Here is a 12031-nt window from a genome sequence, read left to right on the forward strand (position 1 = left end):
ACATATATGAATATATAATATATACAAAATACATACACACACATATATGTATATATATATATATATATATATATATATATATATATATATATATATATATATATATATATATATATATATATATATATAGAGAGAGAGAGAGAGAGAGTTAAGTTGCTTTTTTGGCAACTTTTTAAAAATATTTAGATCAGCTCCTGCTTTCTTTTTTGACAGTCGGTTCGTCCTTCAAAATGGCCATCTTCAAGCCTTTGTCCTTTTTATGTTGAGCTTTTAGAGCATCTAACATAGAATTTGTTACCTGTACCCCAACCAAATCCTTTGACTCGAGAGCATTATCTAGTATTTTGGTCACTTCTCCCAAACGATTATCTCAAACCACTTCCTGTACTGACAGCTCTTCTTTATTTCTATCCAAATCATTTTCTAATTCAACAACAGATTCTTTCTCCTTTTTGAGGCTTTCTTTCAACGCACTACGCTCTTCTTCTTTGTACCACTGTTTCTCCTCTTCTTTCATCTCTTCAGTTTTTTTTACAGCAAGCTTTCAATATATTTCTTACATTCCAATTGGGCAGACCCTGCATAGGAAATAGTCTTAGAAAAGACGGAACACAATTCAACTTTCCCACAGTATGGCGTCTATGGCGTCAGTGCAACTTTGACGGTTAGTTTGGCATTAAGAGTTCCCTCAATTATCAATATATGATCCTAATTAAATAAATTTTTTGACTCGGAGAAACGGCGTTCTACATTTTCACTTCCATGTGAAGCAATGACACTTTTCAAATAAGGATGATCTTTTTTCAATGAAGAGGCATGAGAGTTCATGTGGAACAGCACGTCTTCCTTCCATATAGAGGGAATTTCAGCCGTCATATGTTTGGTGACAGCGATAAAATGTTAGCGGACACCCAACAGAAACACAGCCTTGGCCTTTTGTTTCACGCCTTCCAGAGCCACTCGCGTCTTTTCGCCGCACTTGTTACTTTCAAGAACCATGAATACCTCTTTGTCATGGTAGTCTAGCAATGCTATGTCAATAACTCACCCTGAAAATGCTCTGGTTTTAACAAGCGGGAAGGAATACAGGTAAAAATGTCCGGCAGCTTCAAAGCTGAGGTATGAGCTAGAAACTCGTCCTTCTGAAAATAAGTATAGAAATCATCATATGGGACAGCACTAATGACGACGAAGTGCAGTTTACCGACGACCAGCTCCGACTTGACCGACACGACTATCTTCTTATACTGAGTGCTACCTGGTAACGGTGATCTTTTCCTTGGGACAAAATCAGGTCCGCACGGCTTTCTACTGTCCAGTGACTCTTTCTGTCAAATCTACGAGGGTTAACCATTAGGTTGAAACGTGCTTCAGGAACTTGGGTTAGTACCGTACCGCGGCACTACCCCATTCTCTTGAACAGACTCAAAGTCTTTACATCTTGAGGGTCATCTGTAGAATAAGTAACATAATTCAATAACCAGGCCTGCGACATAATCGCCGAAAACCTGTATACTCTTGTGACATGCAGGTTACAGGTGCCAATGTCGAAGAGACTCTTTCCGGTGTCTTGGTTTTTCAGTTCACCCATCAACTTGAAAACATTTTGTTAACGTAAGGTCCATCACTCCTCAAGGTTATCATCTGTTCCAGCTGGAAGATTGTACTGATTTATTAATTAACTGTATTAATTGTATTAATTAACATTAATTAACTTTATTGAAGATAGTATTATTCATTGCCTTAAGTTAACCTCTTTCAGCTTTTATCTTGTTGCTTTCCCAATAAAAGAGGTTTCAAGGTGTCTGCTAACGACCTAGACTTGCAGACGAGAGAAACATATTTAAGTTCTTTACGGCTGGCAAAATGCGCCATTACACCATACTGCAATACACAATAATCAGAAGCCTTGACGTCTTTCAGCAATTCATTCTGGAAATACGAGTACAGCACATCATTAACTAGATAATTGAACTTGGAAGAGATCGATGCGAACTTGTCTGAAAAATCACGAGGAAACATCGCTTTAAACGAATCACTGGTTTCATTGGAACTATTGTCAGAAAAATCTGATACAAGACGCTTCGTCCATCAAAGTATTTTAGCTTTATAAACAGATTCTTTCACTAATATCATAATTACGACATTTTGATAGGGACCCTGGGAAGTTCCATCTGATAAAGCTGTCAGTTAGAACTGACCAGGGAATAGTCTCATTATAGCATTTGACCTATCAATCATCACCTTTATCAGGCTGTTTGAGTACAATAAAGTTTTTAGCAGAAGAGAAGGATTTCTGACACACTATAGTCTTGTCTTGTTTCAGAGTTCAATGCGTTAACAGCTAAAATTGGATATTTTATGAACACTGCTAAATCAGTGAGTTTCTTGTCAAGTGAATTAATTTAACATTTCACAATATTTGGTTTGGGATCACAGAGTCTTTTAATCCTGACCTAAGCTTCATAATTAATTCAGTGACCTTGTTATTTCGCAACAATTGCCTTGGAATTATAGAGACTTTTAATCCTGACCTATGCTTCATAATTAATTCAGTAACCTTGTTATTTCGCAACAATTGGCTTGGAATTTGTAATGTCATATATCAGTGACCTATATTTATAAATTGAACGGTTTAAATTGTGTGGTGGTTGAAAACAGGTGCCTTGAAAAGATGCCAAGTATTAGCGAACAATCTGAGGATCTGAATGACTTTGAACTTATATATTCGCCTGTGTTAAATTTTGTCCAAAGTAATTGGCAGAATTCGATTTCTGAGAAGGAAATTATTCTAGAAGGAATATTTCTAGAAGGAATATGGAGTGGATTTTTTTGCTTCACCAAAAATAGTTGAAATTATTGAATATGGAGTGGATTTTTTTTGCTTCACCAAAAATAGTTGAAGCTAAGGCTGATTTATGGTCGAAACTTGCGCCTGATGAAATTCCCCCTCGCCACAGTGGTGCAAAGTCTGCAACCAGTAATATTAAAGACATGCTCGATCTTTTGAAGAAGTGTGATGAAGCTAGTATCTCTATGCCAACTTATGTTATTAAACTTCCAACTGAAGTTCCAGTGTTGCCGGCTGTGGCCTATTCACAATTGGCCTCAAAAGTTTCTAAAGTTCATCAACTTGTTCAAATTGTGTCAGCAAAGTTGGACAATTATAGCCTCAGTTACCAAAACCTATAGGCTCTAATCGCCAGTCAACCACTATTGTCGTCTTTCAAGTGCCGTCTGATCTATCGGATCCAATTAAAAGGAAAGACGCTATTGATAAAATCAGCGGCCATGAACTTGTATCCAGTATTCGCCCGGTTCACGATAAGTGGTATGTAAATATTGATAAATCTGCTGCCGAAGACTTCCGTGCATCTGTTCCTGTCATTCTCGCCGGTACGTCAACCAAAGAAATTTCTAAGAAATATTCGGCCATTATAAAAGGCGTTCCAGAGGATTATGCGATTCAATCTTTCACAAATTGTAGCGGTATTGTTGCTGCCAAAAGGCTTGGCTCTTCGAAAACAGTTAAGCTTGATTTTGTGGATTCTTTTGCTAAAGCAGCTTATTTCAAAGACGGTGTACGAATTGGTTATGAATTCTTTAGACTGAGTGAGTTTAAGGAAATTCCAAAGTGTTGTTTTAAGTGCCGATCGCCCCATCACTTCCAGTCTTCTTGTCCCAGTCCTGCGCCCAAATGTGCTCGTTGTGCCGGCCCTCATATTAGTTCAAAAGAAAATCCATGCAATGCCTCACCAAAATGTGCCAATTGCAATGGTGAACACGTGTCCTTCAGCATGTCATGCTCCGTTCTCCGTGGTTTTGCTAGTCAATAAACCTCTAAATGACTTTACAAATTTCAATCATATCGCACAATATCAATGGCACAAAAAATAAAGATGCTTATATTGACGATCTGTACGAGAACTTCGACGTTATCTGCCTGCAAGAAACTTTGTTAACTGCCTCTAGCAGAAATTTCCTTCATCGAAGCTCTGTTCATTCGGTTTTTACTTCTGATGCTGTTACCACGCGTGGCCGCCCTTCTGGAGGCCTGGCCTGTATTTTTAAAAAAAAGTATTGATATTTCGAACCCATCCCTTTTTTATTCGGATAAGCACATTCTTGCTGTTAGAGTAAATAGTACTGTGTTTGCTAATGTTTATCTTCCATATAAAAATAATACAGTGGAGTCAATAAATAAATTTGCTATTACATGCAAGTCTTTAAAGTCCGTGACGAATCGTGTCAAGGAAAATAAACTTGATTTTATAGTTCTTGGTGACTTTATAACACGGATTTGGATGAACAAAGTTATCGATCCCGAGAAATATTGGAGTGCATGCCCACTTACGTGATTCTGAAGAAAGATTTATCATACTCCTATATCCATCAATCTGGTAGTGTTTCTAATATTGATCATATAATCAGTTCGTCACAGCTAAAATGCTCGATTATTCATGTTGATATTGAGTCTGATGACATTGACCATCTATCGCTTTCATTTACTACTAAACTGAAACGTAACCTTTGCAATGTTGCCCCTATTGGGAATTCTAAATGGTTTAAATGTAGTAATTGGAAAAGAGCCGATATTGCTTTATATATATTGTCTTTATCTACACTGCTTAATTGTATTCGTGTGCCTTATCATCTACTCCAATTGCAAGTAAAGGGTAGTAAGCGTGATCTTGATAGATATTATGATGATATAATTAGATGTATGAAAGAAGCTGAAAAAATTGCGGTTCCCCAGGAACGTATTCGTATAAAAACGCAGAAATCTATATGGGCTGCTGATCCTGAATTAAAGAATTTTAAAAATAAGGCAAAACTTTGGCTTCGAGTTTGGGTTGATTGTGGTAGACCTATAACGGGGTCTGTTGCGGATATAAAGCAAAAAACAAAGAATGATTATAAAAAGTACCTTAAATCTATTCGTTATAAGGGTATGGAATTTCCAGCCTCTAAAAAGGATTGGTCTAAATTGATCAATTCTGAGAAGCTGGATAAAAGTGATCTTTATAATAGTGATTCGATTTCTAGTTCAACTTGGTATGTTTACTATTCGGGAATTTTTTCCAAAATTAATTTTTTTGTGCAGTCACATTATTCTCGGTTACTTTCTAAAATTCTACCGCCTTCGCTTCATCAGGGCCATATTATTCCAGTATCAATAACTGCTGTTGAAAATGCAATTAAGCAACTGAAATCTTCATCCATTGATATTGATGGTATTAGTGTAAATAATATAAATCCAAAGTGTGTTGTTCTTTTATTTCATTTGCAGTTGTTGTTCCAAATGTGTTTAACATCTTCTCTGGTTCCGGATAGCTTTCTTTGTGGAAATGTCACCTCAATTCTAAAGCGGGGAAAACTCCCTTCTCAATGTTCATCTTATCGCCCTATAACCACTACGTGTAACTTGAGTAAAATCCTTGAATATATTTTAATTCCTCATTTAAATGAAAATATAAATTTCGGATCGAATCAATTCGGGTTTCAAGCTGGTATTGGTTGTCAACAAGCACACCGTGTTCTTTCTTCCGCCCTTAAGAATAGCATGGCTGAGGGGTCGCCACTTTATATGTGTACTTTGGACCTTTCTAAAGCTTTTGACAATGTAGTTCACAGTCAAGCTTTTTTTTTCCCTTTTTAATAATGGTGTAAATCTTTCAGTCATTTTTCTTCTTCGTTTTTGGTATGAGAATTCTTTTCTCCGAATTAATAAATCTGGATCTTCGTTTGTCCGTTTATGTCGAGGTGTCAAGCAGGGAAGGGTTTTATCACCTAGTATATTCAAAATGTGCATTTCTGGTATTTTAGATGAAATTAGATCAAATTATTTTATTGGACTCTCAGATGTTAATTATCTTGCTTATGCAGATGACCTTTTACTTTTGTGTAAAAATAAGCAGGGTCTCTCGTTTATGGTCTCAAAAGTTTCACGTCTATTTTCTAATATTGGTCTTTCTCTTAATGTTGAGAAATGTGAATTTCTAGTTTTTAATGGTCCGACTTCCTCTAATGCTCCCTTAGCTTGTCGCGGTTTTTCAATACCCTTTGTTTCCACCTTTCGGTGGTTGGGTATTACTGTTACGAATTCAATTTCTTGCCTACGGCAGTGCACTGTTCGTCATGTTCAAAAGAAAATTCAAACGGGCTATTCTAAGATAGTTGCTAATCGAGGGAAGTATAATAGACGTGCACTCGGTAGACTATATGCTACATTTTGTGATCATTCTGTCCTTTATCTTTCTGGTCTTTATCCCCTTCTAAAGAAAAAAGATGTAAATCAGATTCGGATTTTTTATTTCAGATATCGTAAATTTTTACTTTATCTCCCCCCTTGGTATAGCGATAGGAAGATAATTCGTAAGTTTGATGTCCCTGATATAAGTGCAAAGTTGGCCCTCATGTATGGAAGGTTGTCGGAATCAGCTTTTTATCGTTTATCGCCTCATCATCCTTTGGTCCGTCTGTTCGGTTAATTTCATTGTAGCGCAATGTTTTTTCTATTTGTAGTGTATTTTACTTGTAGTGCATTTCATATTTTTTTTTTTCTTTTTGTTACTCCACAAGTGCCATAACTTGTTATGATGTGGGTTAAAAATAAATTATTATTATTATTATTATTATTATTATAGAAGAAATAGCCTTCTCTTATATGTGTATCAGATGTGCACCAGTCACCATATAAATGACCCGTTTCCCCTTTCTCCTTCAACCACTCACCCTTCAACCTGCGATCCTCCTTTACTCAGTAAAATAAATGATCTGAAAACAAAAAGAAGCTAAGTAGGCAAAAAAAAATAAACCCTCAACCAAAAACCCTTCTACATAACTGTCAAAGATCCTACAGAAACAAAAAAAAATAACGTCAACCAAATTTTCAACACTTACTGAATAAGTAACGGCACAATTTGTCATGTACTATGCGATTTTTGGCCTTTTTATATTTTTATTATAACTAACTTCAGTTTATTTATTTGGTTTTCATCTTGAACTAATGTGGCAATAAATTTGACTCGGGCATAAATATAATTCAGGATTTTTCTGTTTTTTTGTTTTTTTTCGGCAGTCATGCCAACAGTTTCAAAAGTAGACAATTTTTCTTGAACTGAAACAATACTAATTAAAGAGAACTTGTAACAATACTTCCCTATTGAAGAAGTAGGCAATGATCAGATTAGGGACTGAAGAAAGTAAAAAAAAACTACGGCTACATCTCAACCTACAAAAGTATTTCTCTTTTATCAAACCTCTTGTCATCCTAGCTGTACCATATTACGCAAAAATCAGTAGGATACCAAACTTCCAGATATCTGCTAAACCATTCCTATCTTTCAGCTAAATGCTAAGTAATAGCTGCAACAGACAATTCAGATTTCTACAGGTTCAGATGAACTGCATGAGCCCCTAAAGCCTCAATCCTACCTTTTACCCCCAGGAAAGATCCACCTTTGGTGGATGTCAAGAGAGATTCATTCTTTAGTTGATCTTAAAAAAAGATAGGGCCCTGCTGTTAACCATACTGACCTCACAATATATTTGTTTATTTCTACCAGAACCAACTCCAGGTACTAGAAAAATGAAGCTACGCAAATGAATTCCACAGCTCTTGCTAAGTAATTATTTGGACATAGGTGCACAATCAGTTGGTGTATTTTTTTTTTACCAGAAAGAAACTCAGCCTACTTGGGAACGTACTTTATTACAGGAGTGTTGCCCAGTACCAGTGCCAAATCCCGCGTTCTAGTACTTAGGAACATCTTATCCCATTTATTGCTAAACTTTAAAATAAATTGTAATCTGCTGAATGTTCACTAATTGCTCCCTACACAAATGTACAAAAACTGCCTTCCAGTCGGAATGAATGTCACACGAATTGTGACCCTGGACAATCCATCCCATGAAAGGAGACACGGCATGTTATATAACTATTTCGTAAAAAATTTATTCTATTTTGTAAACTACTTCTTTTTTAATTAAAAAAGGCACTAAATGTAGCAATTTACTTTCAAATGAGCAATTAAACAGCCCTCTACGATTTTCCAGTGCCCTGCTAGCTGCACCGAAAAAAAAGGAAAAAAAGGATGCCGTCGATGTAGACTATCGTAGCTGGAGCCACTTTTCTCGTTTTTCGAGCTAATAAATTTTCCTTGTTATTCAAGACAAGGGAAGGTAAGTTTCTTTTATAGGGGGGTTTCAGACAAGGTAGTTCTAATAGTGTACTTCTTGTTCTGATCTGACACTATTTTTAGGAGTTATAGGCTATTATATTTCTTAGATTTGGACGTGATTGTCTCTTACTAGGTTTCAAGCTACCACTACAACCCGGATTATAAGTTGGAGAGAGCTAAAACAGGATTGAATATCCTAGTAAGGTGCTTGCTCCTGTAAGTCCATGTGGTAAATAAATGGGTTAATTTGGAATCCGTACAGGACCAAAATGAGAGAACTAAAAAATCAGAATTTTTATTCAGAATTCAATCCTCTATTCGAATAAAATAATTAAGTCTTGTAGAAATTTAGAAAATTTCTGGAATTTCAAGAATCCAAAATTCTTAAGATGTGATTTTGGCTTCAGAATTCAGGGTCCTAGTCGCCCCACCCACAACGCAGAGACCTGCTCTGAATCCCTTCGTCTCTACAAAAATTCTAATTCATAGAATCTTGAGGAAGTAAACAATTTCTTAGACCACACTACCTTTCCATTCACACAGTTGACAAATGAAAATATAGAGAGAAAACGGATATAATATTTAACAAAGTAGTGAAAAAAAAGAAAAAAGGCAAACTTTAAATAATAAAAATCCGAATATTTCGTCTCCACGTCCGATTGTCCAGACAATGAAATAAAGATTATCCAGAGACAATATGTATGTCATTCTTTGTTGCATATTCATCCTATTCGCAGTGATTGATTCAGTGATATTTGCAAGTTATTAGGATACTTTATTACCAAATTGAAATTGTGCCACAGGCAATCTATATATATAAAAATAAGTTGTTTGTTTGTGTGCCTGTCTGTCTGTCCGCATATGACGTCTGAATTATTTCATAATATATCAATTCAAAAACGAATGTATTCAAGCCGAAGTAGCTGAGTTGGTAAAGCGTTATGTTCCAGGTTCTATGTCCGAGAGGTTCCAGGTTCGAACCTTGGCTTTAGCATTAATACAAAAGAAGAAAAAAACTAAAAAAGGGAAAAACTACAAAAAAATACTAAAAAGAAAATACTAAAAAAACTAAAAAAGCTAAAAAACTAGAAAAAAAGGTAAAAAACTAAAAACTAAAAAAGAAAAAAAAACTAAAAAAAACTAAAAAAAGGTAAAAACTACAAGAAAAACTAAAAACTAATAAAAAAAATAAAAAAAAACTAAAAACTGAAAAAGAAAAAAAACTAAAAAAAGGAAAAAAAAACTGAAAAATAAAGGAGAAAAAGAAAACTAAAAACCGGGACACAGGGAATATAAATGACGACCGGGACACTCAGAGAGAAATTACAGACTGGGACACTGGGACACAATAACGACCGGGAGATATAAATGACGACCGGGACACTCAAAGATAAATTACAGACCGGGACACCGGGAAACAAATGACGAACTGGGACACAAATGACGACCGGGATACTGGGAATATAAATGACGATCGGGACACAACTACAACGGGGATGCCGGGGGCACAGGGGGATATATAAATGATGACGGGGACACAGGGAACGTTCGATTAGCAATCACCATCAACAAAGCTCAAGGGCAGTCATTAGAATAATGAGGTATAGATCTGAATACGGATTGTTTTTCCCATGGACAATTTTATGTTGCATGTTCAAGAGTCGGTAAACCTGACAATCTATTTATATGCACAGACAATGGGACATCGAAGAATGTTGTATATTCGCAAGTTTTATGTATTTAAAAACATATATATATATCTATCTATATTCACAGGTGGGACACAGGGACACAACTACAATGGCGCGTAACTAATATGGCGCGTAATGACTTACGCGCGCGGGGGGGGGGGCTTGGGGGGTGCGAAGCGCCACCCCAACAGCTAGTATGTATATAATTCTGTATTGCATGTTCATGCTATTTGCAGAGACAATCTGTATGTCATTCTGTGTTGCGTATTCATCCTATTTGCAGTGATTGATTCAGTGATATTTGCAAGTTCTTAGGATATTTTATTACCAAATTGAAATTGTGCCAAAGGCAATTTGTATATCATTCTGTATTGTGTGTTCATGCTATTTGCTGTGATTTGTTCAATGATACTTGGGAGTTATTAAGATTTGAGTTTGTTTTTTTTTTTTTCTTTATACGTTGTGTTTAATTTAGGTTCATTCCTATTTTCCTCTTGATAAAGGCCCGCAGATGTGGAATCGAAATATTCTGATTGTTATTAGCTAAAGTTTGTTCTTTTTTTTGTATTTTATTTTTGTTCCACACCTTTAAGCATTGTACCCGTTTTCTCTATATGTTTTCATTTGGTAATTTCTAGAGGAAGTACAGAATCTCGCCAGTGGTAAATTTTCTAAATTATTGTTGGATTTAGGTTGAAAATTGAATTTCGAATGGATTGGTATGTTTGTTTTTTTAGCTGTCTTATTATGGTACAATATTTTAAACTAAACAAAAGAATACACGGACGAAACAATTCAGAATGCTGGCAATCAATCCAGTGCCACTAATACACCATACTCCAGCAGGTTTTCTACCAGGATATATAATCTTCGGGGTCTTGAGATAAAAATGGGCTACTGATTCCTAGCTGGCCCACCTTTGACAAAGAGGTAGGCTAATAGGACCATAAGTAGTTAGTGTAGCTTGAAGCGAATGCATTCTAACATAGAAAAGCTAATTTTTCAACATAGTTATTAACTATCCTGCAATATTTTAATTCTATGCCAATGTGTGTACGTACATAAGCCATTCCTTAAATCGGACCATTCCAATATACATGTGATTTTGCACTTCAAATTTCGGAATCAAGAGAAACTGCCATCTAAGCAACTTACTTAAAGCAATGAAAAAAAGATGACAGGGGAGGGGGCAGTGACAGACCTATCAATTGACAACGAATAACTGCAAACCAAGAAGATAATGTATTGGCTAGATGACACAGTGAAAATAGGGACCCTTTTAGGGACCATAAAAGTAGGTTCTTTGTTCTTTTCACTCATGGACAAATATTTGTCAATGAATAAATATCCCAGAGAAATACAAAAATTCAGATTGTAGCCCGAAAGATATCCGCGAAAAGATATTTTGAGCTATTTACAACAATCTACAGCTACCGAACCGCAGCCGAGCCCATCCATTAAGGTAAAAAATTTTAACATAGACTTCCTTAAGGTCTTCCGTCTTTTTCTCGTCCCTCTTCCCTTGCAATGTCAGTTTGCACCAAGAATTTGACTAGATTAGCAATCTGAAATCAATTTACCAAAATAATGGTATTTAGCAAAGTGGAAAAACCAAAACGTTCCTCCTTAAGCAAATAAACAAGTCCAAATGTCTTTTCATACACTCCCGTCCTGGGACGCATATTGGCACCAGTACCAAGTTGAAAAGCGTTATTCTAAAAAGACAACCTAATTTTTCTTTTAACTCTAAAACAAACAAAGCAAGCACACTGAGCATGATATCAGGAGATACTCTTTGTGTCTCTAGTTCATTTAAAATAACTCCACCAAATAAATACCGATTCAATATCAGCTAAAGCGTCTTCTTCTTCTTTAGAATACAACGTCCTGGCCTGAATTGAGGCAACTGTTTCAGGGTGTAGGTTTCGCATTCCGGCAGTTGCTGTTTTGGATACCAGTTTGTCATACATCAATGCATACCAGCGATCTGTCACTTCATCAAGAGTAAAATGACAGGAAAATTTAACTCCTCGATGGACAGATACGAGGTCGTTAGTCTGCAAGATAATAAAACAAACTTTCAAAGTGGAATCAGTTAAATCAAAGATTTTACATTAAACTATCAAAATGAACGATTATTTTCAAAACGTTTTATGG

At 35.9% G+C, this 12031-nt stretch overlaps 1 protein-coding gene across 3 annotated transcripts in view; it reads right to left on the reverse strand.

Moving 5' to 3' along the window:
* LOC136033046 (microspherule protein 1-like) overlaps positions 1-12031 on the reverse strand; it is a 66235-nt gene that overhangs the window by 32789 nt on the left and 21415 nt on the right. For all 3 annotated transcript variants that reach the window (XM_065713622.1, XM_065713621.1, XM_065713623.1), the window contains one exon: positions 11713-11931. In XM_065713622.1, coding sequence (XP_065569694.1) covers positions 11713-11931 — 219 coding nt within the window. The remainder of the gene's footprint in view (positions 1-11712; positions 11932-12031) is intronic.

The sequence above is a fragment of the Artemia franciscana genome, chromosome 11, assembly GCF_032884065.1.
Source record: "Artemia franciscana chromosome 11, ASM3288406v1, whole genome shotgun sequence".
Lineage (NCBI taxonomy): Eukaryota > Metazoa > Arthropoda > Branchiopoda > Anostraca > Artemiidae > Artemia > Artemia franciscana.